This window comes from Prionailurus viverrinus, chromosome D2 (genome assembly GCF_022837055.1).
Source record: "Prionailurus viverrinus isolate Anna chromosome D2, UM_Priviv_1.0, whole genome shotgun sequence".
In the NCBI taxonomy this organism is placed as follows: Eukaryota; Metazoa; Chordata; class Mammalia; order Carnivora; family Felidae; genus Prionailurus; species Prionailurus viverrinus.
The window spans coordinates 47,269,222-47,294,000 of NC_062571.1; the positions used below are offsets into that span (position 1 = coordinate 47,269,222).

A 24,779-nucleotide genomic window follows, 5' to 3' on the forward strand; every position below is an offset into this window, starting at 1 on the left:
ATTCTTACTCTCTCATACAGTTACTGATTCCTACCAATTTTACATTTCTTATAGTTCTTGAATTTGACTTCTCCACTTTACTCATTCCTCCATCTAATGTCTCACTTGTAACTGTGACAGTAGTGTCCTAAGGGGGCTCCCTACTTCCAGTCTTTCAAATTGCTGTAAGAGTGAGCAATTAAAATGCTAATGGACCACATCAGACTTCTATTTAAAACCTCTCCTTTAAGATACATACAGCTAAAGCAACATCTCAACCACAGAACCTTCCCTGAACATGATTGGTGATGAGGTCTCCTCTTCTGTGTGTTTACTGGGTCCTGTGTTACCATGTCCTGTGCATAGCTCTGTCTCAACATTGGTCATGGCAGCTCATAACCATCTGTCTCTTCCATCACATTCCACAAAACCAGATATGAGGTTCATCTTTGTACTCCAGCGCCTGGAAAATAGGAGAAAGACAATGAATGTTTTCTGAACTTAACAATAGAGAGTAAATTTGACATTAGAAATGAAGTATCTGAGCAAGGATGCAAACACCCCTGGGCTATAGCTATTGTAGCGAGGCTATTTTTTTGAAGAGTAAAGATGGTTTATAACTTAACTCACACAGAATTTTATCTAATTGTGAAGTTCGAAGAGACCATCTAAGTCAACTGTTTTTAACTGATCTTATCTGTGACCTACATACAAATAGTCTCTTTGGGTGACCCTTTTCAGTTTACAAAGCACTTGCATTCTACAGTCTCACCCTATCTTCATAACATCTATTTGGAATAATCAGAAGAGATACTGTTAACCTCATTTTATAGATGGTAAATCAAATCTCAAGACATATCAAGTGGTTTGCCCATGTACTGTAGGTAGTAAGGACCAAGAACCAAGGTCCCTGGACTTCTCTTTCTACCTCCAGACCCTCATTTAGCAACACGGAGCAACATGGAAGTCTGGACATGTTGTCACATGTCTTGCTAGAGTCTGCCTGCCTGAAACTCCCTGCTCTGGTCCCATTGAAGCCCCTGGGGTCACCCACACAAGGCCCATCCATCCCTTTTTGGCAAGATGTGTGGCACATGTGCTACGTGACAGGAGCTGCTTTGTGTCCAAGTGCTCCCCAAGAGCTCTCTTCTGCTGCAAGTCTCCAGAGCACCGTATATGAAAGAGGTCTGGGCTTCTGCCTTAGATGTAAAATTAGTCAAATTTGTCACCATTTTATGTCACTTACAATGCTCATAATGATTGCTTTACTTATAAATGTGTGTAAATACGTGTAAACAGCCATATGAAAGAAAATTCTGCAAAAAAAAAAAAGGAAATCAAAGAAAAGAAAGAAATCATTCTATTCCCACTACTTCAAAACTGTAAGTGGGGTTTTACAATTATATTGTTTTCATATTTTTGAATCTGTGCTGATAAACACTTTTTTTATTTTATTGAAATGTAACACACATAGAAAAAAGTGTTTAGATCACAAATATTCACATTTAAGAATTTTAACAGAGTGAACATGTGACCAGTACTCAGAGAAGAAAAGATAGCATTATATTATATTACCCAGAAGCACTCCCAAACCCCATGTTCTTTCCTGGTCACTAGACCCCTCTTTTCTCCAAGGAACCATTATCCTAGCCTCTAATATCATACATTAGTTTTTCATGCTTTTACTTTTATGTAAATGAAATGACATAGTATGTAGGCTTTTCTCTGGCTTATTTCCCTCCAGACTATGTGCAATTTATCTATGTCATTACATGGAGTGGTAATTCATTGATTTTCATAGTGTTAGAACAATAATTCTTAGGACCCATTTACCGTCTTAAAAATGACTGGGGACTCCAAAAAGCCTTGTTTATGTTTATTGTATCTATTGATATTAACCACATTAGAAATTAAGACAAAATTTAAAAAGTAATGCATTTTATTAATTCATTTAAAAGTAACAGTAATAAATCCATTATATTTAAAAATAAATAGCACTTTTAATGAATATGTTTTTCAAAATAAAAGTTATTAAAAGGGGAGTATTGCTTTATATTTTTGCAGGTCTCTCTAATATCTGTCTGGCTTAGTAAGAGGACAGCTGGATTCAATTCCTGTATCTGCTTCTTTACTCAATCAGTTGTACTGTATTTTTTTTTTTGGTTGAAATATATGAAGAAAATCTAGCTCCCTGTAGATATGCAGTTTGAATTCAAAAAGGAAATTATAGACGTTCTTTGATACTACACCAAAACTCAACAAGTAATAGCTTCTTAAAGGTTAGTTGAAACCTTTATCAGTTAATTTTTTGTCCATTTAACATATTGATCTATTTTGCACTTTGGATATTTTAACTCATACATGATTTTATAACATGTGTCTAACATGCTTTTGGAATATTGGTTCCTTGAGTTACGTAGATCTCCTTAATGTTGACACATTTCCTTGGACAATATGGAAAAAAAATATGTTCATGTCACCACCAATATTAAAAATTTTAGCTACTGTCAAGCTTATAGAGGCAGATACACCTTTTCTAACATTCTAATATTTGAAATTTGAAAGCTTAATTTTATCATTGTCAGAAAATACTGTCAGTTGTTTTATTTGAGAAGACAGGTCTACTTTATTTTATTTTACTTTTTTTGTTGCTATTGTGAGTGGAACTGTTTTCTAAATTTCCTTTTTGGATAGTTTGTTCTTTGTGTATAGAAACATGACTTATTTTTGCATGTTGATTTTGTATCCTACAACGTTACTGAATTCATTTGTTAGTTCTAACAGTTTCCTTTCCTTTTCTTTTTCTTTCTTTCTTTCTTTCTTTCTTTCTTTCTTTCTTTCTTTGGTTGAGTATGTAGGGTTTTCTACATATATGATTATATCATCTACAAACAGAAATAATTTTACTTCTTCCTTTCTAATTTGGATGTCTTTTATTTATTTTTCTTATTTAATTGCTCTGACTAGGACTCCCAGTGCTATGTTGAATAGAAGTGGCAACAGTGAGCATCCTTGCTTTCTGGTGGATCTTAGAGGGAAAGCTTTTGGTTTCCCCCACTGATTATGATGTTAGGTGTGGGCTTTTCACATATGGCCTTTATTGTGTTTAGGTAAATTCCTTTTATACTTCTTTTTTTGAGAGTTTTATCATAAATAAATGTTCAACTTTGTTAGATGCTTTCCCTGTGTCTTTTGAGGTGCTCATGTTCTTTTGTTCTTTCATTCTGTAAATGTGGTATATGACATTGATTGATTTGCAGATGTTGAATCATCCTTTTATCCTAGGGAAAAATCTTAGTAGGTCGTGGTGTATTATTATTGTAATGTGCTGTTGAATTCTATTTGCTAGTATTTTATTGAGGATTTTTGCATCTCTGTTTACAGGTATATTGGCCTATAGTGTTCCTTTTTGTGACGTCTATCTGGCTTTGGTATCAGGATGATGCTAGCCTCATAAAATGAGTTTAGAAGTGTTCCCTCTTCTTCTGTTTTTTTGTTTTTGTTTTTGTTTTTTGGAAATTTAAGAAGGATTGGTATTAATTATGTAGCGACACATTATGCTTTATCTACTGCTGATTTCCACTGAATTTTTTCTCAAATTTGGTCTCTCATCCTCTAATTACTGGTTATGCCCAGGCCTGAAATTTTCTTTGTTGGGGAAGTTTTATTTGCAGATTTAGTTTCTGTAATAGACATTGCACAATTTAGATTTTCTGTTTCTTTTTGTATCAGTTTTGGTAAGTTATGTTTTCCCGGGAATGTGTGTGTTGTTCATCCAAATTTCAAATGTATTAGCATAAAGTTATTCATAATGATTCTTTAAATGTCTGTAGAATCTAGAATGGTGTCTCGTTTTCTTTTTCCTGTTCTTGGTAACTTTTGACTTTTTTTTTCTTTATCAGAATTTCTGGGGGAGATATTAAACGTATTTCCCTTGGTTTAAATTGTTTTTCAAATTTCTTGATAGATTACATGCTTATTTTTTCTAATAATACTATTGGTATATTACGTATATTCCCACAAAAAAGTTTTAGTTCTATCATATGTGCTTCATTATGTGATATTTTCATTTTCATTTAGGCTAAAATATTTTCTAACTTCATTTTGATTTCTTCTTTGACCCATGGGCTACTTAAAATAATATTGCTTAATTTTTAAATATATGGGGATTTAAAAAAATATTTGCTTGTAACTTAATCCCACTATGTTCAAAAAAGTATATTCTGTGTAATTTCAGTCATTTGAAATTATTTTATGTTTGTTCCATGTTCCATCCTGTGGCAGGTTTTAGTAGTAATTCCATTTGAGCGTTCTGTATCATTTATTTTCTGCAATTTTTTAAACAATTCATCAGATGAGGCTTGCCTACTATAGTCTTCAAATATTCTTTTTTTTTATTTTTTATTTTAATTTTTTTAATTTTTTTTTCAACGTTTATTTATTTTTGGGACAGAGAGAGACAGAGCATGAACAGGGGAGGGGCAGAGAGAGAGGGAGACACAGAATCGGAAACAGGCTCCAGGCTCTGAGCCATCAGCCCAGAGCCCGACGCGGGGCTCGAACTCCCGGACCGCGAGATCGTGACCTGGTTGAAGTCGGACGCTTAACCGACTGCGCCACCCAGGCGCCCCTCAAATATTCTTTATTTCTACCTTTCTTGTCAGCTTCTTCTGTTAGTTACTGAGAGATAAGTTACCTTCTTCCAGTGTGATTGTAGACTTGTTTGCTTCTCCTTTCAATTCTGTTATGTTATATATTATATATTCTGAGGCTATTTTAATAGATGCCTCACATTTAGAACTTATACTTTCCTAGTGAATTTATCCTTTATCATTATGAAGTACTGTCTTCATTCCTAATAACACTTCTTACTTTAAAGACTACTACTTGTACAGTTTTACCACATTTCTTTTGGTTAGCCTTCGTCTAGTTTATTATTATTTTTTTTTACCATCATTTTACTTTCAACCTTTTGTGTCCTTGTTTCAAGGAGTATCTCTTTTTTTTTTTTTTTAATTTTTTTTTCAACGTTTATTTATTTTTGGGACAGAGAGACACAGAGCATGAACGGGGGAGGGGCAGAGAGAGAGGGAGACACAGAATCGGAAACAGGCTCCAGGCTCCGAGCCATCAGCCCAGAGCCTGACGCGGGGCTCGAACTCACGGACCGCGAGATCGTGACCTGGTTGAAGTCGGACGCTTAACCGACTGCGCCACCCAGGCGCCCCAAGGAGTATCTCTTTTTAAGTAGCATTTACTTAGGTTTTCCTTTTTGATACAGTTTATCTTTTATTTGGAGCATTTAGTCTATTTACGTTGAATGTAATTAATGACAATTTTAGTTTAAAGCCACCTTGTTTAAAATTTTCTGTTTGGGGGCGCCTGGGTGGCTCAGTCGGTTAAGCGGCCGACTTCGGCTCAGGTCATGATCTCACGGTCCGTGGGTTTGAGCCCCGCGTCGGGCTCTGTGCTGAAAGCTCAGAGCCTGGAGCCTGTTTCAGATTCTGTGTCTCCCTCTCTCTGACCCTCCCCCGTTCATGCTCTGTCTCTTTCTGTCTCAAAAATAAATAAATGTTAAAAAAATTTTTTTTTAAATTTTCTGTTTGTAATATCTGTTATTTATTACTTTTTCCCCTCTTTCAACATATTATCAACTATTTTAAATTATTGTACTTCCCTTCTATTACCTGGAAGTCACATATTCTTTTATTATGTTTTTAGTGGTTAGCCTAGAAATTACAATGTGCATATTTGCTTTGTTAACGTCTAATGTAAATTAGACCCTTTTTACAAATTAAAAAAAAAATTTTAATGTTTATTTATTTTTGAGAGCAAGAGAGAGAGAAGGACACAGAGCATGGTGGGGGGGGGGCTGGCAGAGAGAGGGGAGACACAGAATCTGAAGTAGGTTTCAGGTTCCGAGCTGTCAGCACAGAGCCTGACATGGGGCTCAAACCCACCAATCTTGAGATCATGACCTGAGACCCAAGTCGGATGCTCAACCGACTGAGGCACCCAGGTGCCCCCCCCCTCCCCAATTTTTAATTGAAGAAACCTAGGACACTATTTCATTTACCCCATCCATCTTTTGTTATTTTTTCATGTACCTTAATTCTTATTTTTTAAATCCTGTAAGTTTTTATTATTATTGCTATTATTGTTTTCCAATAGCCAAAATTCATTTAGATATACTAATATATTTACCATTTCTGTAGTCTTTCATTCATTCCAAAGATATATGCTTCAATATGAAATCATTTTCATTCTACCCCAAAAGCTCCTTCACTTCATGCAGTTCTGCTGGTAATGCATTCTATCAGTATTATTCACCTGCAAATGTTTTGGTTTGTCTTTATTTTTGAAAGATATTTTCACTGGGTAGAGGCTTTGAGCTTGTCAGTTTTTTTTTTCTTTCATGATTCGAAGATGTTGTTCCGTTTTCTTCTGGCCCCTACCATTCTTACTGTCACCTCTTTAAAGATGATAAGAACTTTTGCTATCTTTTGGAATATTTTTTCTTTTTTTCTTTTTTTGCAGTTTAATTGTGATGGGCTTCTGGGTGGTTTTCTAACTGTATTTTTCTTGTTTGAGGTTTACAGAATTTCTCAAATCTGTGGCTCAATGAGTCTTGCACCCGTTTGGGAAGATTCTCATTAGCTTTCCAGATATTGCTTCTTTGTCTCCTCCCCTTTGGAGACACCAGTCCACATATGCTAGATGCTTTCTCTATATTACATACGTATCTATCTTTATCTCTTAAGTATTTTCCATACTTATATCTCATCATATTTAGCAAGAATATTTCTTCCATTTTACTCACCCTCCATTCAGTTGTATCCACTCTGCTGTCAGACTTACCTATGGAGTTTCTAATTTCAATTAATTCATTTCACAGATTTAGAAATTTTATCTGGTTATTTTCCATAGATTCCATATCTCTTGCAAAAGCCTCCATTCTGCATTTTTTGGACTACCTTGCATTATTTTAAGGTCCATGTGTGGTAACTGTAATGTCTGGATATATGTGGGGGTATGTTTTTATTATCTGTTTTTCTGTTCATCCTTTTAACAGGCACATCTAGTAATTTCTGCTTGACTACTGAGCATTTCGTATGAAAATTCTCAGTTAGAGGCTTCAGATGGTGGGATCCTTCTCCAGAAAGGACTTTCTTTGCCTTCTGGCATGTACTTGGAGTGGGGGCAGATCACTATAATGTACTCAGAGTTTGAGCCCATTGGAAGTCAGGTTTCAGCTTCGTAAGACCTGGTCTATTTCCAAACTGCCTTTATTTCTACGGCGCAGCCCTTGAGAGATCCCACTTTAAAGCCCAAATCCTGTTGGTTTTTACAAGTTACACTGCTTATAAATCAGAAACTGCTTAAAAGAGAACATCAGTGCAGAAAGCTAGGCTTGCCTCTCTGTACTGTCCTATTTCTGGACGCTTGGTCTCTTATGGCCTAGGTGTCTTGGTGAGCCTGAATTCCTATTTTTGTCTCCTTAGCCACCTGAAAGCATCACAATTTCCGTTAAGCTTCTCTGCTTCTTACCCACCACTTTCTGTTCAGCTCAACTTCTTGTGTTATTTGCAAACTTGCAAATATCCCAGGGGCAAAAAGTCATAGATATCAGGCATTGGGCACATCTCAGTGAGTTTTCTTTATCTTCAAGATCTTGACGTCTTAAGTCTTGGCTCTCTTGGTACTCTCTGCTGCCTTAAAGCAGATTATTCAAATATGGCCTTTCTTTTTATTCTTGGGAGGAAGACTGACCTGTTGTAAGCTAGCTCATGATAGCTGGAAGTGGAAGTAACCCACAGACGTGTATATGTGTGTGTGTGTGTGTGTGTGTGTGTGTGTGAATGTGTGTGTGCACATGTGTGTGCGTGTGTGCATATCTGTGTGTGTGGTGTCAGCGTAAGTGAAGTCTTTATTGATGAGGTTGTGACTGAGTTGACCAACAAAACTTGTAACTGTTATTTCCCCTGATAATTGGTCAGAATGGAGAAGTTTTTATCTGAAATCACAACTGTCATTAAGCTGTGGCTTGTTTTCTCTCTTCCAGGATTTCGTGTCGTGTATCGAGAACTACAGAAGAAGAGGACAGGAACTATATGCATCTTTATACAAAGATCATGTCCAGGTAAGAAGCAGAATAGCTCTTTTCTCTGCACAGAAGCCAGGAATCTACCCTGGACCTGGAACAAAGAATCGGGAAGGCCTTTGGTTTAAGTTCTAGTTGGCTAAGTCAATAATTGGCCAGCAACGATTCAGACCTACTTGTGTAACCTGTGCAGTGAATGTGGACCCATGCTGTCAGCAGTTGAGGAAATAGTCAGCATGTTTATCCTCTCATCTACCCATTCATCCACTAGTAAATAGGTGTCAACCCAGAGTGCCTCAGACCCTGAGCTATGAGCTAGGGGTGCAACTGTACAGGCCTCACTCTCTGGTAACTTCACTCTACTTCTCTGGAGGAATAGATATGAAATAGCTACACAAATAAATCGATCATTATTACTCGTGTTGAGCAAGAGACATGGAAAATACAGGTACAATGAGAGATTATGATGTGGGGAGAATTTAACTTGGGCCGATCAGATGCCCCCTCCAAGAAAGTGACCATTAAGTTAAGATCTGGAGGAGGAAGATGGACAGAAGTATTCTGAGGATGTGTTTTTGGCTAAGGGAAGGGCATGTGGGAAGTTCCTGATCAGGAAAGAGCTGGATGCCGCCAGTTAACTGGAAGAAGAAGTGACTGGGTGACCTGAACCGGAGATGAACAAGGGTGAAGACGAGGCAGGGCCACAACACACAGGGCTTGCTGCCTCCTTAGGGATTTTGCATTTTACCCTAAGTTCAATGGGTCGCCACCATGAGGGCAGATGTAGATACTTACAACCCCTCTCTAGGTGTGATTTCTGGACAGTCAAGGTAAAGAGCACTGACTGTCATGCCAGTGAGATCTCTAGTTGAGTCTCAGGTCTGCCTCGTCCCAGGCCTGCAGTCTGAGTCTCAGGGTCCCCCTTTCAAAGAAGGGATAATGTTTCCTAACTGTGAAAATTAAAGAGAAAGCATAGAGCACCAAGAAGTGGCTGGCAGGGAATACATGTCCATTGTGCGGTTATGGAATGGCTAAGAGGTTCATCTTTAGTCTGTGTTGTTGTTAACAAACATTTTATTTTTTTATTTTTATTTTTTGTTAACAAACATTTTAAAAAATTGTTGCTAATAATAGAGCACAACATATATATACTATTAAAACCCCACTAAAAATACTATTTGCTTTACGATTTCTCTGTTCCAAAATCTATGCTAAATACAGGAAAGGCAGAGATTATAACGTCACTGCTGTGCCTTGAAGGTTTTTAAACCCAGTAGAAGGACCAAGAGTAAGGAAATAACCACAAGCAGGGTGATGAGGCCAATTCTAGGATATTCTACTATAAAGAGTAGAGTAATAGGGTATAAGGAGTCATGAAGCATGGCTGGGATGGGGTGAGGGGCCAAGGAAGGCCTGCCCAAATGTCAGGGGAACAAAATCGGCTCTGATCAACTTCGACCAAGAAACCTGGTCTAATTCCCTCCAAATAAGTTCACTTGGGAGCCCACACATGCCCCTGGAAATAAGGATTCATGAGCTGTGCAGCCTGCACCCCAGAAACACACAGGTTAACAACATAGCCTCCCCAGCTATCCTGTGAGTAAGGACAGGGGCAGTTTATCAGACTTGACAGGGGTGAAAGAGGGGTTTGGGGGTCTATAAGACATGTGGCTATCAAAGCTATCAGGAGACATTCCTGTTTCTCTGGTCGCACAAGCTGGTCTGAAGCAGACTCTCAGTGTGGAGAAGAACCTCCTCATGGGCACCTACATTGTTGACTGCACTGCACAGCTGGAGGAGTGCCCTGCTGGCTTAGCCGCATGGTATCTGAGCCCCTCGGACAGGCCCTTGCACATCAATGCCCCACCGCTTGTATTCACTGACTTCTTTCAGGATTAGCAATATAGCTAATAAATTCAATTGCTCTTGGGGGAAAATACGATGACTTGTTTAAGATTACATCCTTTGTTTATGGGCATCCTCGCCACACTTGTTTCATTCCAAGATAGAGGGTGTTGTTTGTCTAAACATCCAAATCAGCACCCAGTCGAGAATGTGAGAATCTCTCTTCCTACGGTTGGAAGAGCCTGGGAGATTTGCTGATGACTGGAAGAGATGTGCTGTGTGGTACTTTGTGAGTTTCTGCTGGAATGTGTGAGACTGAAAGTTCGTGGGGGAAGGACAGAACCTCGGCAGAGGCTCCAAGCCCACGAGGAAAGTCCCCGGCCTTCTAGAACATTTGGCCTTGTTCATTTTCAGCAGCGGGCTTCAATGGGGTTCAGAGAATGCTTCAGAAAGTTGTGTAGAGTTTTACTGTTTGAGGTATTTTTGAGAAAATCAGCATTTGAGGCTAATCCATAAGGATACTTTCCAAGTGTTTAAATATTTAAGACAGATTGTTTCAACGTTTAAAGGAATGCAGAGGTAATCACCATCTGCCAGAGATAATGGGGCCTAGAGCATCCACCCTGCTTTTTTAAGGGGCAATACATTTTCCGAGGGCAGCCCCCACTCTACTTCCAGAAAAGCCAGGTCCAAATTCTGTGAAGAGATCAGGCTAGTGAAACCCACCAAGTTCTTCAAGGACAGCATGTGCCGAGTATACTCAATGAGGCCCTCCCAAGAGGGTGGTCGTAGTGAGATTCAGGGATCCCGGCCCACAGGGCTCTCCGTAATACGTGGTGTAAGACTTCCCTAACTTGGCCTGTTGCCCACAACCGAGAGGTCTCTGCAGATGGCAGGAGCCCGCAACATGACCAGGTAACATTACCCAATGCCCTGGAAGTTCATCCAAGCATCATCATATCCCATCATTATGTTACCAGTAAATCAGGCAATTTGATATATCCAATCTCCCAAATTTCTTGTTGCTCCAGAAGTACTGGCAAAAACAGTTTCCTCGACTCTGGCCCTGCCAGGATTCCCATTTGCCTTTTCCAAATTCTATTCGTTCTCTTTTCTGTGGTCCAGCTGCTCTGGTTCTATGCCCAGACCATCCTGTTCTTATGGCGATTCCTTACCATAATTGACAGAAATGCCTCATTCTGTCTGTGCTGTTTTTAAAACATTCCAGGCTTTACTGGTTAAAGCTATTGCAAGATGCCTGCCATCCTAGAAGTGGCCTTTCTTTTAGTATGTGAGAAGCAGTGTTCTGCCGCACACTTTTGGGTTCTCTAAGGGCCAACAGTTTGTTGCCATTTCTTGCTGAGTTTCTGTATATTAAGTTTTTTGTCGCAGCTCTTTCAAATGCAAATATCAGAAGCTCAGCTCAAACTGGCTTAGGCAGCAAATGAAGTTTTGTGGTACTAAAAAATCTGGGGAAGCAGGCTTCAAGAAGAGCTGGATCCAGGTGTTTAAGCTCTGTTCTAAGCAACCTGTTTCTTCTCTCTCCCTTTCTCTTCTCTCTCCCTCTCAGGCTGTACATCCTAGAACTAGGCAACGTTCATGTAAAGGCTGGGGACCCATTTTCTAGCTTGCACAAAGGCAGTGTCTTCTTGCTGAGCTACATGCCTGTGGACTGTCTCTGCCTCAGGGGCACTCTGATGCACATAAAGGCACCCTGATGTGGGGCAGGTGACCCCAACTGTGTACCCATGCATCTGCCTCTCTGCACTGTCTGCTCCATATAGGTTCAGAGAGCACCATCTCCAGTCCTGGGGAATGATGTGCACTAGCCCATCCTGTAATCGTCCTCCACCACTTGGATGACATTCGGAACTGAAGCCAGGGCTGGGATCAGCCCCTCCAAAGCATGGGGGACCAAAAGCAGGGAAGGGTTGGTTGCCCAGAGGAAAAGCTCATTAATGCTACTGAAAAGCTTCCATTCAGCCCCAAGTCATAGCTACTTCTAACATACCAGAAATCCTGCCTCTAAGTCTCTAAGCATTTGGCCCAATCGAGCTTGAAGCTGAAAGGGGACCTTATGTTATGCAGAAACACAGGCATTAGAGAGCACCTTGAAGGTGGCATGCCTGGGTGGCTCAGTCGGTAAAGTGTCCCACGTTGGCTCAAGTCATGATCTCACGGTTCGTGAATTCGAGCCCCTCATCAGGCTCTCTGCTGTCAGTGTGAAGCCTGCTTCCATCCTGTATGCCCCCCTCTCTCTGCCCCCTTCTCAAATAAACATTGAAAAAAAAGCAGAGCACCTTGCAGGTATGGGAACGCAGGGCTTTTGCCGTTTGATCATCCTGTGTCCTCTCTCCTGGGACCACTTGTGGCTTTCTGTCACGGACTAAACAATCACTCATCTCTGAGGGATCTCACTACTGATACATGCCTGTCTGGCTGCAGGTATTTGAGACAACTTATTTGCTCTGCGATGAAGACACAGGCAGCCATGAACCCCCAGGTTCATAGGTAGATCCTTGGGGTGAAGAAGATACTGTTTAAAGACTAATTTTAAATCCAAGGTGGACAACCCAATAGCTTGGGATTACTCATCCTCTATGAAGCTTAATATGTTATTCGAAACCCAGTGACAATCTCCAGGGAGCTGAAATATTTTCCCTAAACGTGTATTCATTTCATATAACCTCATCCCTGTAAAAGGCTTTGGACAGGACAGACATTATTTTTCTGGAGCTCCTTATTAACCAGTTGGAGTATTATATAAAATGCTGTTTGGGATATAAATGTGAGAACTGTGGAGAAACAAAATAATCTCGCTTTGAAATAGGATTTGCTTTATTCACGATAACAATACTGTTTACGCTGAGAAAGTCACCGCATAAAAACTCTTGAAAATATTGTCTCATTTAATCCTTACATAAACCCATGGCTTTATTATTATTGTAATATTATTAACTGCATTTGATGAAGCCCCTTTCCATGAGGCGACTAGAGAATAGCAGAAACATGATGATAACCCTGGTTCGTCTGACCCTGGTTCGTCTGAGCGCTGTATTGTCTATTATATTCAGCTCCATCACCCGGTGGTCCTTGGAGAAACCACATCTCCTCTCCCAGACTTGATTTCTTTATGAGGATAGTAGAAATTATTTAAAAGGTTCAAGCTTCATGCATGATGCCGTGGGGTAGAGGAACGGAGATACAGCAGGTGAGGGGCTCGGCCCTGATGCATGATAGTGATTTCTTTTCTCTTGATGTTAAGTTGATGAGATTTGTGCTTCTCAACATTAACACACCTTTCAATTTTCTGAAAACTTAAAATCAAAAGATAGGGCAAATAACCATCAAATATTTGAATAACTGCAAAAGTTCACCCCAAAGACACATAAGATTCCGCTGTCAAAGCTGACAGGTGTCAAGTTTCCTTTGACAGGTGATGCGGACAACTTCAGTGTGGCATACAAAAGCAGTTTGGGGGGGGGGGGTCAGTCAAGTGCCACATGTGCAAACTATAACGATGTCATCAGTAAGGGATTATTGTCATTAATAGCAAAGGTTTTAGTTTCCACATACATTCTAGAATTCTTCAACATTCTAGACTTCTAGGATATTAGGATTTGAAAGACCCTTAGATGATATCTAGGCCAAAGTTCTCATTTGACAGTTGGAGAATCTGAGGTCCAGAGACAGAGATGACTTTTTCAGATCTACCAATTATTGGCAGGTCTGTGATTCCGCCCCCCCCCCCCCCACACACATACACACACCTCCAGTCCAGACACTGGAAGGAGTATCTTCAGCATCATTTTTGAAGGGAAGGGGTTGTGGTGAGATTCTGTGTTCCATTAATAAAGTCCATTCTGTCCAACCTGTTCTGATGAATAGTGTCAGGACCTTCAGGTCCTATTGGGCTCTGCACAACACCCAGCAGTCACATGGTTCTGAAGGCCAGCGGGCAGATGGTTTTCTCCTCCCCCAACCTGGATTGAATGGTCTCAGAGCTGAAAAACCACTATCTTCTCCTGGCCTGCTCCTGGCTCCAGGATGTATACTCCACACCCTGAGGGTGCTCAGGGCTGCCTGTAGGGTTTTATTTTTCTCAACCAATTAAGAGGGCTTGGTCTGTTCATCCCCAGAGGTTCGGGGCCAAGCCCATGAGGAAATGTGTCTAAGGGTGACCCTGTACTTCTGCTTCCCAGAGACGGAGATGTAACAACATCAAGGCGGCCAACGCCTGGGCCAAGATTCAGGAGCAGCTTTTTGGGGAGCTGGGCTTGTGGGGCCAAACGACAGAAGCCACACTTTGCTCCAGGTGGGAACTGGACTGGAGAGAGGGACCAGCTCGCATGAGGAAACGTGTTAAACGCTTGTCTCCGCTGGAAGCCCTGAGTCCAGAAAGGCTCAAGGTAAGAGTTAGATGCAGTGAAACAAGGATGCTTCCAGGCAGGAAATGTGTAGGGAAGTGTCTTCTGAGCTATTCCTTCTCATGCTGTTTTCACCAGGAGTGCTTTGGGAATGCTTTGGCATGGGCAGGTAGGAGAGATCATGTGCAGTTAAGTGTAAGAGTGCTATAATTTATTCTTGATGCCATTTAAAAGAAGAAAAGAATAAACCCTCAGTTTTTTTTCTCAGTTTTTAAGAGTATCTTATGCTTTGGTTGATGGGGGGTGGGAGGGAGGGGAGGGCGGGTGATGGGTATTGAGGAGGGCACCTTTTAGAATGAGCACTGGGTGTTGTATGGAAACCAATCTGACAATAAATTTCATATTAAAAAATAATAAAATTAAATGAAATGAAATAAAATAAAATAAAATATTAAAAAAAAGAAGAAAAGAATCACTAAACCTCCCAGGTATATAGAAAGGCTGCTGTAACTACAGCCTGAATAAATAAGAAAATGAGTGAGTGAATGAATAGCTGAGTGGTTCATATCTACACCACTGACCCAGTATCACGCTGACATCCATAAAAGTCCAGTGGAATAATCTGGGCATCAGTGTTTGGAAGGAGCTAAGTCATGACCGTTGTCTGCATAAGTTATCTGTAATGGAGCAGTCGTAACCAGCCCTGCTATGGCCATTATTGCATAATCGAATCTCATAGCAAGTTTTACAGTGGAAATATCTTGAACTCAGCCATTTCTGCAAGCATGAACCTGTGACCCAGGGAGTCCAAACAACATTGGAGCCATTGGTTTCCCAAGCATCAGGATCTAGGTGGTCCCTGGGAGTTTGCTTTGATGAAGCGTGAATTCTGTGTCATCAGACTGACAGTTCTGCCTTTTAAAGAATGGGGAACCAGTTGGATTAGGAGTGGATATGGAAAAATCTGTTAATAGTTCTCTCATGTCTTCATTGAAGGATTCCGATTTAAGATATTCTAGAAGGCAGCCTTCCAAACAGTGGAATGCAAGACATTTCCTTCTGCATTCCTCCTGAGATACAACGTTGGGTTTATTCTGTAGTCTGTAACCTCAGGATCTTTTATCCACTTTAAATTCTTCCTAAAACTTAATGAAAAAAATTATATTTCATTCATTCAGTAGACACTTGAATTTTTTTAAATTTAAATTCAAGTTAGTTAAAATACAGTGTAGTCTTGGCTTCAGGAGTGGAACCCAGTGATTCCTCTCTTACGTACAGACACTTGAATTTTTAATGTATTATCAATGAACATCTGGTTTTATATAGTATTTCCCCCCCCAATACATTTCTTAGGAAGTGGAGGCAGGAAAAATAAGTATCCTGTCCACTGTGCTAGTGACAAAGCCAAAGGCTGGCTGTGAAACCTGGTCTCTGGCCTCTCAGGCTGCCTAGCCCCAGATCCTGTGCCTGGTCACCTCTCCAGGGTGGCCCACATCACAGACATCTGAGATGCTATTTGATCCCATTTTGGCATCATCTTTGGTAATTACTGTAAATCCTACTTAATGGAAGATTGTGGGTTTTTTCCCCTTTGACTCAGGAACATTAATACTTACGTTTTATTGTGGTCCTTTAGGATTTAGCATTCCTCCCTTCTTGCATCTAAGACTTGTGACTATATGAGTAATTTGAGGGGGTCACATGCATGTGTGTGTGTGTGAACCTGTGTAATGGGGTGAGGGGCACCATAGTAGTATTCAGGATTTAATTTCTCTATTCTCTTGTTTTGTTTCAGGAAAATCAAGACAGAAACAGCAATGTGTCTCAAACAAATGTTGAAAGCCAAGGTACTCCATTTATCATTTTACCTGTTTTTCATTAATCATCAAACCAATTCTTGGTTTTATTTAATATGAAATTAATACTTTGGAGGAAGAAAATGCTTATGTCTGAAGTAGGCGATGCTAAGACTCTTGGCATTACTGTGCTCTCCAGGATGAGGAGGAAAGTATTCCAGACCTTGACACTCTGGTAGAGGAAGAATTTTATATTATAGTTATAACAATAAAATTTTTTTCAGGGGAACTATCTTGTCAATTTGCTATGTCAGGGAAACCTCAAAAGCGTCCCTAAATAATACTAATACATGTGCAGTATGTGACCCAAAACACATAGGAGGAAAATAAGAAAATACTTCAAAGTAAAAATGGGTAAAAGAGGTATTTAAAATTTTTTAAAACTGAATCCTCTGATTGTAAAACCAGCTGCAATAGTCACTATTATTTCCCAAGCTAAAAAATATATATATACTTCGAATCGTTTTTGATGTTTATACTGACTCTTCAATTGTATAATCCTCATGGAGGGATTTGGCTGAATTGGTTTGCTGAAAATCCAGGGTTTATTTTCAGAGCCCATTTGGCATGAACACACTGAAACACACACACACACGAATACACACGCAGACACACACTGACATACACACTCTATTTCAGATTTTGTGTTTCTACCAGACCCTGCCTTTTGCTTCAAACACTCCCTGTCTGTGAGTTTCATTGTCTCCTCAGCTGCAGCGTGTGTCCTGTCCTTAATTAAATGACAGCTTCCTACCACTGATCAAACTTGTCTCACTCAGTGCCTTAGTGACCGGATTTTGCTTTGAGCTTGCTATCTTGCCAGTCTACAATAACAAAGCCTGGAAGTGAAGATGCTGAGCCTTGATTCCAGGTTGATTTGGGGGTCCCACTGTGGCACAGGACTTGGGACAGTCTCGTAATGCCCATTTGCTTCTCGTCTCTTTAACTCAAGCCCCACAGCTCCAGGATCACAATGATAGTCTACCTGTGTTCCCTTTCAGAGGGAGTATCTGCAGAGATTGTGGTGATGGGAAGCATGCGCTGATGTTGACTATGGCCATGGGCTGTGGCGTCCCCTTGTCCTGAAATGCAGATTCTTGCCCCCAGTAGGGGGTTCAGCCAGAGAAGAAGAAGAAAGGGCTTCTGGTTCTCCCCTATGCTTTCCTGGGTGCCTGTATCTATACAGCATTCTCCCTGCTTGGGGAAAAGCCTATGTGGCTATTGTAAGCAGCAGACACTTTCATTCTTCTAGTTGGGAGACTCCCAGGTGCAGAGGAGCTCAAAGAGGTGAGCAGCTTAGCACACACACACAAAAAATGGCTAGTAGCCCCACAACTTTGCAGTCATGTGCCGTGTGCCTGTTCTAGGCAGGTGGGCATCTAGGACAGGGTGGGGGAACAGGATCCAGAAATTATGTAAGTATGTGCTCAGCTGGCACCCAAATATCTGTGCCCAGCAGTACGTGCTTAGGAAATAAGTCAAGGTGTGCACACACATGATCGCAGCACAGCACATTCACAGTAGAAATAGAAACCAGTTGTATCTCCAAAAAACTGGAGATGGATTAGGTGATTATGAAAGAGTCACACAATAGAATATTACACAGCCATTTTAGTTGATTTCAAAGAACTTTCAGTGGAATGAGAAAGTGCTCATGAGATAATCAAGTAAAAATAATATTAGGAAAGAAAATTATAAATGCAGCGTAATTCCTATCATGTCAAAAAATTATGTTTGTGCATATACATGTACGTACAGAAAAGGTGTTAGAAGTAAAGAACTGAAATTGTGAACAGTGAGAACAAACGTGGTTCAGATTCTGCCTCTAGTTCTTTGTAGCCATATGACCTTGAGCAAAGTAATCAGCCCCTTTCACTTTCCCCTGATTGTAAAGGGAGAAGGAAATAGAATCCACAACCCGCTTGGAGTAGATGAAAAAACTGTCATCAAAAGCATCCAGCACAGAAGAAGTGCTTACTACATCTGAGCTGTTATTATTAGCACTATTTCTGGGTGCCTGAGTGATGCTTGTTTTACTTCTCAAATTTCTAAAATTTATTCTCACAATGTCATGGATTTTCCAAGATCACAGTGCATCCATAATTAGAAAAAAAAAAAACCCACTCTTTTCAAAGAGTGAATGAAGTGAAATTCAGAGAAAGCAGATTCTGGATGACCCTCAAGGGAACTGCTCTGCTGATCAATGAGGGTGAATTTTGAAGTGTTGCCCTGTGGTCACTCTGGAGCTACAGAGCAGCCAGCCCTGGGCACACCTTCCAGAGTGAATCAACCTAACGGTGTGTTGACCACACCACAGGGTCAGAGGGGTGGTGTTCACTTTCAGAAACAGTGGGGCACATGCTGAGGTCCCACCACTCCCTTGTGCCTTGAAACCTTGCAGTTTCTCTCGGTGACTCAGGCCCAAACTGTGCACCATCCCTCGTGAGGCCAGGTGGCTTGTGTCAAAAAACGTGTGACCTGGGGCACCTGGGTGGCTCAGTCGGTTAAGCGTCTGACTTCGGCTCAGGTCGTGATCTCACGGTTCGTGGGTTCGAGCCCCATATCAGGCTCTGTGCTGATATCCCAGAGCCTGGGGCTTGCTTCGGATTCTGTGTCTCCCTCTGTCTCTGCCCCTTCCCTGCTCACACTCTGTCTCTCTCTGTCTCTCAACAATAAATAAATGTTTAAAAAAAAACACACATGTGTCCCTTTATGCTGCTGCAGATGAGCTGACATCAGAGGAAGCTGAGATCAAGACAGACGAGGTAGCGGTGGACTGCACTCAGCTTACCTTCTTCCCTGCCCTACATGAAAGTCTGCACTCTGAAGATTTCTTGGAACTGTGCCGGGAAAGACAAGTTATTTTACAAGAGCTTCTCGATCATGAAAAGGTAATATAGCCCATCACAATTGTTCTTCCAAGATTATCAAACATGAGAGATCAAGCTTTCTTCATTCACGTGGGAGTTGATAGCTCTCTTCACTGTAAAACAAAACCAAGCAAAACAAAACAAAAAAAAACAAAACACAATGAGCAACAAGACCAGGCACGCTCCTAAATTTGTGGGACCAGAGCAAGGGTACAAATGGAAACTGACACACCTTGCATAAAGAGTTTAAAAGATATAAATTAAGCTAATACGCTGTTATGAAATATGCTGTAATAACTTCCAACAATGACCTTTGTAATACCTGGAAGATCAGTTTCAGATTTGGAATTCTCGATCTGGTTGTTCGGCACCTTGGCTCCCTGCCTGCAGTCTGGCCACCTTGAGGGATCCATCCCACACTGAGTGTGGAAGTGTTGCGACACTCAGCCCCTAGGTCCAAGCTGGGTCTAGACTGCTCACCCTGCAGCCAGCCTCCCCTGGGCTACCACTCAGGCCCAGGGATGAGCATAGTTGTATCCCCATCATTCCTTAGCAGGGTGAACATGGAGACGATAAGTACATGGGCCAGGGGCCAGGCTAGACAGTTAGCAGAGGAGTCCACAGTCTGGGATGCCGGGAAAGGGCTTGGGGGACCCATGGCATGGCCCCTTGGTATGACTGGACAAGGACCAGAGGGATCCCTGAAGTATGGACCCAGTGGAGGGCCCTTTTTTTATTTTTTTAATGTTTATTTATTTTTGAGAGCGAGACAGAGACAGGGACAGAGACAGAGAGACAGAGCACAAGTGGGGGAGGGGCAGAGAGAGAGGGAGACACAGAATCCAAAGCAGGCTCCAGGCTCTGAGCTGTCAGCACAGAGCCTGACATGGGCCTTGAACCCACAGACCATGAGATCATGACCTGAGCCAAAGTTGGACAGTTAACCGACTGGGCCACCCATGTGCTCCTTGGAGGACCCTTCTTAACCAAGTCTAAGAAAGGTATGGAAAATGAAGCTTATGCCTTAGAGTAAAACAGACCTGAGCTCAAATTCCAACTTGGCACCATACTAAACTGCATGTTACCTCACCTCTGTGAGCCTCAGTTTTCCATATCTTTAATATGGAATGTAGAGCAATCATTTCACAAAATCCTTGTAAGGTTTAAATGGGATAATGGAAGCAAAGAGACTAGCTCAGAGCTGGGCACATGTAGGGTGGCCTGTTAGAGACAAACTCTCTTCTGTCTCCAGAGGTTGGGTGGGTCAAGGGTCTCCAAGTCTTACCCATCAACACTTCCATTCAGAATGTAAGTGAAGGAGATGTGCCAACAGAACAGAGGAGCGGTCAGGGTGTGGTCCAGGGTGTAGTTTAACCAACATAGTCATATAACAACATCATCCTTCTTATACTTGCTTAACCCAAGTCTTCCAGGCGTGGAGCACATTTGCAGTCCTTATCACACCTCTTGCCACCATGACTTTGCTCATGCTGGTTCATCCACCTGCAGTGCCCCGCCCACCGGACTCCTGGCTGCTGACTCTCTGAAGTTGATCTTGACCGCTCCCCACCCTGGGACCTGAGTTGATCTTGACCGCTCCCCACCCTGGGACCTGGAGTACCTGCAGTCTCCATTTCCCCCTGCATCACCTCCTACCCTTGCTCCTGGCACACAGACTAACCTTCCCCACCTCACCTATCTGCCTCTCTCACCGCACTGATCCTCTTTAACAGAGGGACTGCTGGGCACCGAACCTCAGGCATACCTGGAGTAGACATTCAGTAAACGCTGATGAATGAAGATTTGTTAAATTCATGTTCATTTTATTTTGACTGTGGAAGTAATGTATGTGTCTACGTCGTGAAATTTTAAAAAGTGGAAATCAAAACATATATACATAATATGTACCTCGACACATACACATTTATATACGTGTGTGTACGTGTTCATAACATCCCAGCTGCTGAGGATAACAGCTGATAACAGTTCGGATGTATCACTATAGTATTGTGTTCATTTGAGAGATGGATATTTGAGAAATGTGTTGTCAGTTGAAAAACAGCTAGGAGATTAATGCTTTCTATCAAAACTTTTCTTTGCCTTATGCCCTCAGAAGATTGTATAAAGAGGTGATTCTCAACAGGGGGAAGCTTTACCCCCAGGGGGATATTTACCAATATCTGGAGACATCTTCAGTTTCATGATTTGGTAGGGAGGGAGTGCTATTCGTTTCTGGTAGGCAGAGGCCAAGGTTGTCGCTAACAATCCTACATTTGCTCAGGATAGTCCCACCTTCCACTAGAAACTAATTATTCGGTCCAGAACGTCTATAGTGTCAGAGGGGGAAACCCTGAAGTGAAGGATGTATAGTAAGCAGATGTCGTGTTCCAACCATCCCCTCCTAGTTTCTTCATAGGATAAAGAAAATACTGGATCATATGTCTCCATTTGGTTATTTTCCTTGTTTTGCTAACAACAGATCAACAACAAAGCTTTGCTTTTGCTTGGTACATTGATTTTCTGTTGCTGCCATAACAAACTACCACAAACTTAGTGACTTAAAGCAACACATGTTTATTATCTCAAAAGTCCCAGCACAACACGGCTCCAATGGCTCTCTGTTTAGAGTCGCACAGAGCTGAAAGCAAGGTGTTGACCAGGCTGCATTTATTTTGAGAGGTTCTGGAAATGAATCCATGTTCAAGTTCATCTGGGTGTTGGCAGAACTTGGTCCAATGCTTCTGTAGGACTGAGGTCCCTGTTTCTTTGCTGCCTGGCAGATAGGGGTCATTCTCAGCTTCTAGAGGCCACCCACATCCCTTGCCTTGTGCTCCCCTCCTCCATCCTCAAAACTGGCTACTGCAGGTCCAGTTCTCTCCCTCTTTGGACCTTGCTGGCCCCTTTCTGCCTCATCTACGCCTACCTCCCTCTCCCTTCACATCTCTTCCACTGACCAACTCTTCTGTCGTCCTCTTCTGCCACCAAGGGGAGAACACTGGACCCATCAGATCATCCGGGATAATCTCTGTATTTTAAAGTCTGCTGATTTGTACCTTAATTTCATCTGCAGGTTTTTTTCAAGCAGCACCTAAATTAGCATCTGATGGGAGCATCGGGGACAAGGTTCTTGGGGGACGGCTGTGGAAAACTGCCTGCCAGTTAGTATCACTCAGGGTCCATAGCCTACCTAATCTGTGTCCTCACCTACCAAGGGGAGCCTCTGCAGGTGGCCTGGCTCCCATATACCTCCTAAGCCCAACCTGATGGTTCTAGCCCTAACTGGGCTGCTCCGAGGGCAAGTTCTGAAGTTTATCATCATAGCCAAGAGCTAGTCTTAGCCTCAGTCTATGCAGCAGGTGGATGACGTTGGTAACTGTTTTGGTCTCTGAGAGTTTTGTTTTTGCAGGTTGTCCTATCCAGTGGCATTTCCCTCAGGGGTCCTGTTGGAGGTGGTGGTGGTGGGAGGGGAAGCCTGAGGCCCACAGGTAATTGACTTTGCTAGCTCCTGAGAGGCAAGACAAGACCAGGAAGAGACAGTTCTCCCACCCTCCCCTGTCTTGTACTTAAACTTCAGTCTTTCTTGGTCTCCATGTCACACAGCAGGAAACTGTCAGAAGCACCACACGTGGCTTGTTGTCGTAGCAGGGATCTCCAGGCTGTGTAGACAGGAGCATGCCGAACTCAGCAGGCGCTGAGACTAGGAGCAGTCCCTTTTCCACTTAGCACTTCGTATCCCCTGGCCTGCCTGGAGGGGACAGCCTGGGGGCGGGGGGCCCAGATGAATGTCAGTTCCCTGGAACCAAAGACTGAGCAGCTGCAAAGTCAAGGTTATTCCTGCCATTATCTGGACATTTGTTCTTTTCTCAAGCTGTTTTGATTCATTTCACTGGGTTATGTTGTTGCCTCTGGCTTCCTGGTAAATTATAGGAGAGGTTATTTTCCGATTCAGCCTGAGTTTCTCCAGGATCACTGGAACCAAACCACTGGACACACTTGCTCCCTGGAGAAGGAGGTGTGGGAGGAGAGCAGCCAGGGCCACGTAGGGTCAGGCTTCCTGAAGGCAGGATAGTGGGGGGCAGAGGCTACAGGCAGACTTCGGACTGACCCCCTTACTAAGCCCCGTATCCACCACTTACAGGCCTAATGACTTTGAATAAAGTAGTGGAATCACTTCTGACCTCATCCCTAATCCCATCTTTAAATGGGATTATACTCCTTGACTCACCAGTTTGTATCAAAGATCAAAGGTGTACTGTGTGCCCTGCCTGAAACTCTGTTTTCCATGCAGAGGGAGCTCTGGGTGGGTTGTATCTGCTGTTATCACTGTAGACCATTGCTCCTTTTATAATTAAGAGAGAGAGAGAGAAAGAGAGAGAGAGAGAGAGAGAGAGAAAGCCAGGGAGAGAGGCAGAGAGAGAGAGAGAGAGAGAGAGAGAGAGAGAGAGAGAGAATCTGAAGCAGGCTCCACACTCAGCATGGAGCCCAATGAGGGTTCAATCCCACAACCCTGGGATCATGACCTGAACCGAAATCAGAATCAGATGCTCAACCAACTGAGTCACCCAGGTGCCCCATTCCTCTTCTTTTAATACTACCTCAGGATTTGTTCTCTCATTCCGAGAAGGAAGGAGGTGTGGGGTGCAAACCCCGGTACTTAAGTCATGACCATGACCTTGAGGAAGTGGGAAAGGGTCTGTCAGTGCCAACAACGAAGTGCTCCTATGAAAACCTGGCCCCAGATGGCCTGACTCCTGGGGTGCTCCTGTGAGGCAAGGTGTGAGTGACTGGGCACAATGCGAGACTCAGGGGGTCTGAGTGGCACTGCTGTCCTGCTGAGATGGTGGAAGATGAGGCAGAGAGTCAGAGGAGAGCCCACAAGAGACCAGGCCTACTGGGACGGGGCTCCCAGAGGACTTCTTGAATCCACCGCAAAATGCAACATTTTGTGAGAAAGAGGGAAGTTGCTGGGTTTGGGGCATAGATTAGCATGTGGTGAAACAGAGTGAGTCCCTAAATTTTTTATTTATTTATTTTTTTAATTAAAAAAATTTTTTTAATGTTTATTTATTTTTGAGAGAGAGAGACAGAGTGCAAGAGGGGAAGGGGCAGAGAGAAAGAAGGAGACACAGAATCTGAAGCAGGCTCCAGGCTCTGAGCTGTCAGCCCAGAGCCTGACGCGGGGCTTGAACCTATGGACCAGACCGCGAGATCATGACCTGAGCTGAAGTCAGACACTCAACCAACTGAGCCACCAGAGCCCCTTTAAAATTTTTTTTTTAATGTTCATTTATTTTTGAAAGACAGCGAGACAGAGCATAAGCGGGGGAGGGCAGAGAGAGAGGGAGACACAGCATCTGAAGCAGGCTCCAAGCTCTGAGCTATCAGCACAGAGCCCAAAGCGGGGCTTGAACCCATGAACCGTGAGATCACGACCTGAGCTGAAGTCAGACGCTCAACCAACTGAGCCACCCAGGTGCCCCTATTTTAATTTTATTTTTAAATTTTTCTTTAGTGTTTACGTATTTTTGAGAGACAGACCATGAGTGGGGGAGGGGCAGAGAGAGAGGGGAACAAGTCCTTAAATTTAAAGCAAGAGGCAGGAAGGAGCGTGAGGAAGCAGGCTGCAGAAACCCAAGAGCATCCTGGGGCAGAAGAGTGGAGTCAGGTCTACACTAGGAGCTCTCCATGGAGCAGGCCCCGGTGGGCTGTGGGGGCATGCGCCCCCCCCCCGCCGACTTGCCCCCCTCCCCCCCCTCCCCTC

General features: G+C 42.5%; 1 protein-coding gene across 7 annotated transcripts in view; it reads left to right on the forward strand.

The window, feature by feature from the left end:
- WDFY4 (WDFY family member 4) overlaps window positions 1–24,779 on the forward strand; it is a 291,014-nt gene that overhangs the window by 168,172 nt on the left and 98,063 nt on the right. For all 7 annotated transcript variants that reach the window (XR_007145177.1, XM_047824339.1, XM_047824338.1 and 4 more), the window contains 4 exons: window positions 8,042–8,119; window positions 14,128–14,334; window positions 16,088–16,139; window positions 18,873–19,039. Coding sequence is in view for 6 of the 7 variants with exons in the window: in XM_047824339.1 (XP_047680295.1) it covers window positions 8,042–8,119; window positions 14,128–14,334; window positions 16,088–16,139; window positions 18,873–19,039 (504 nt within the window). In the remaining variant the exon portion in view is untranslated. The remainder of the gene's footprint in view (window positions 1–8,041; window positions 8,120–14,127; window positions 14,335–16,087; window positions 16,140–18,872; window positions 19,040–24,779) is intronic.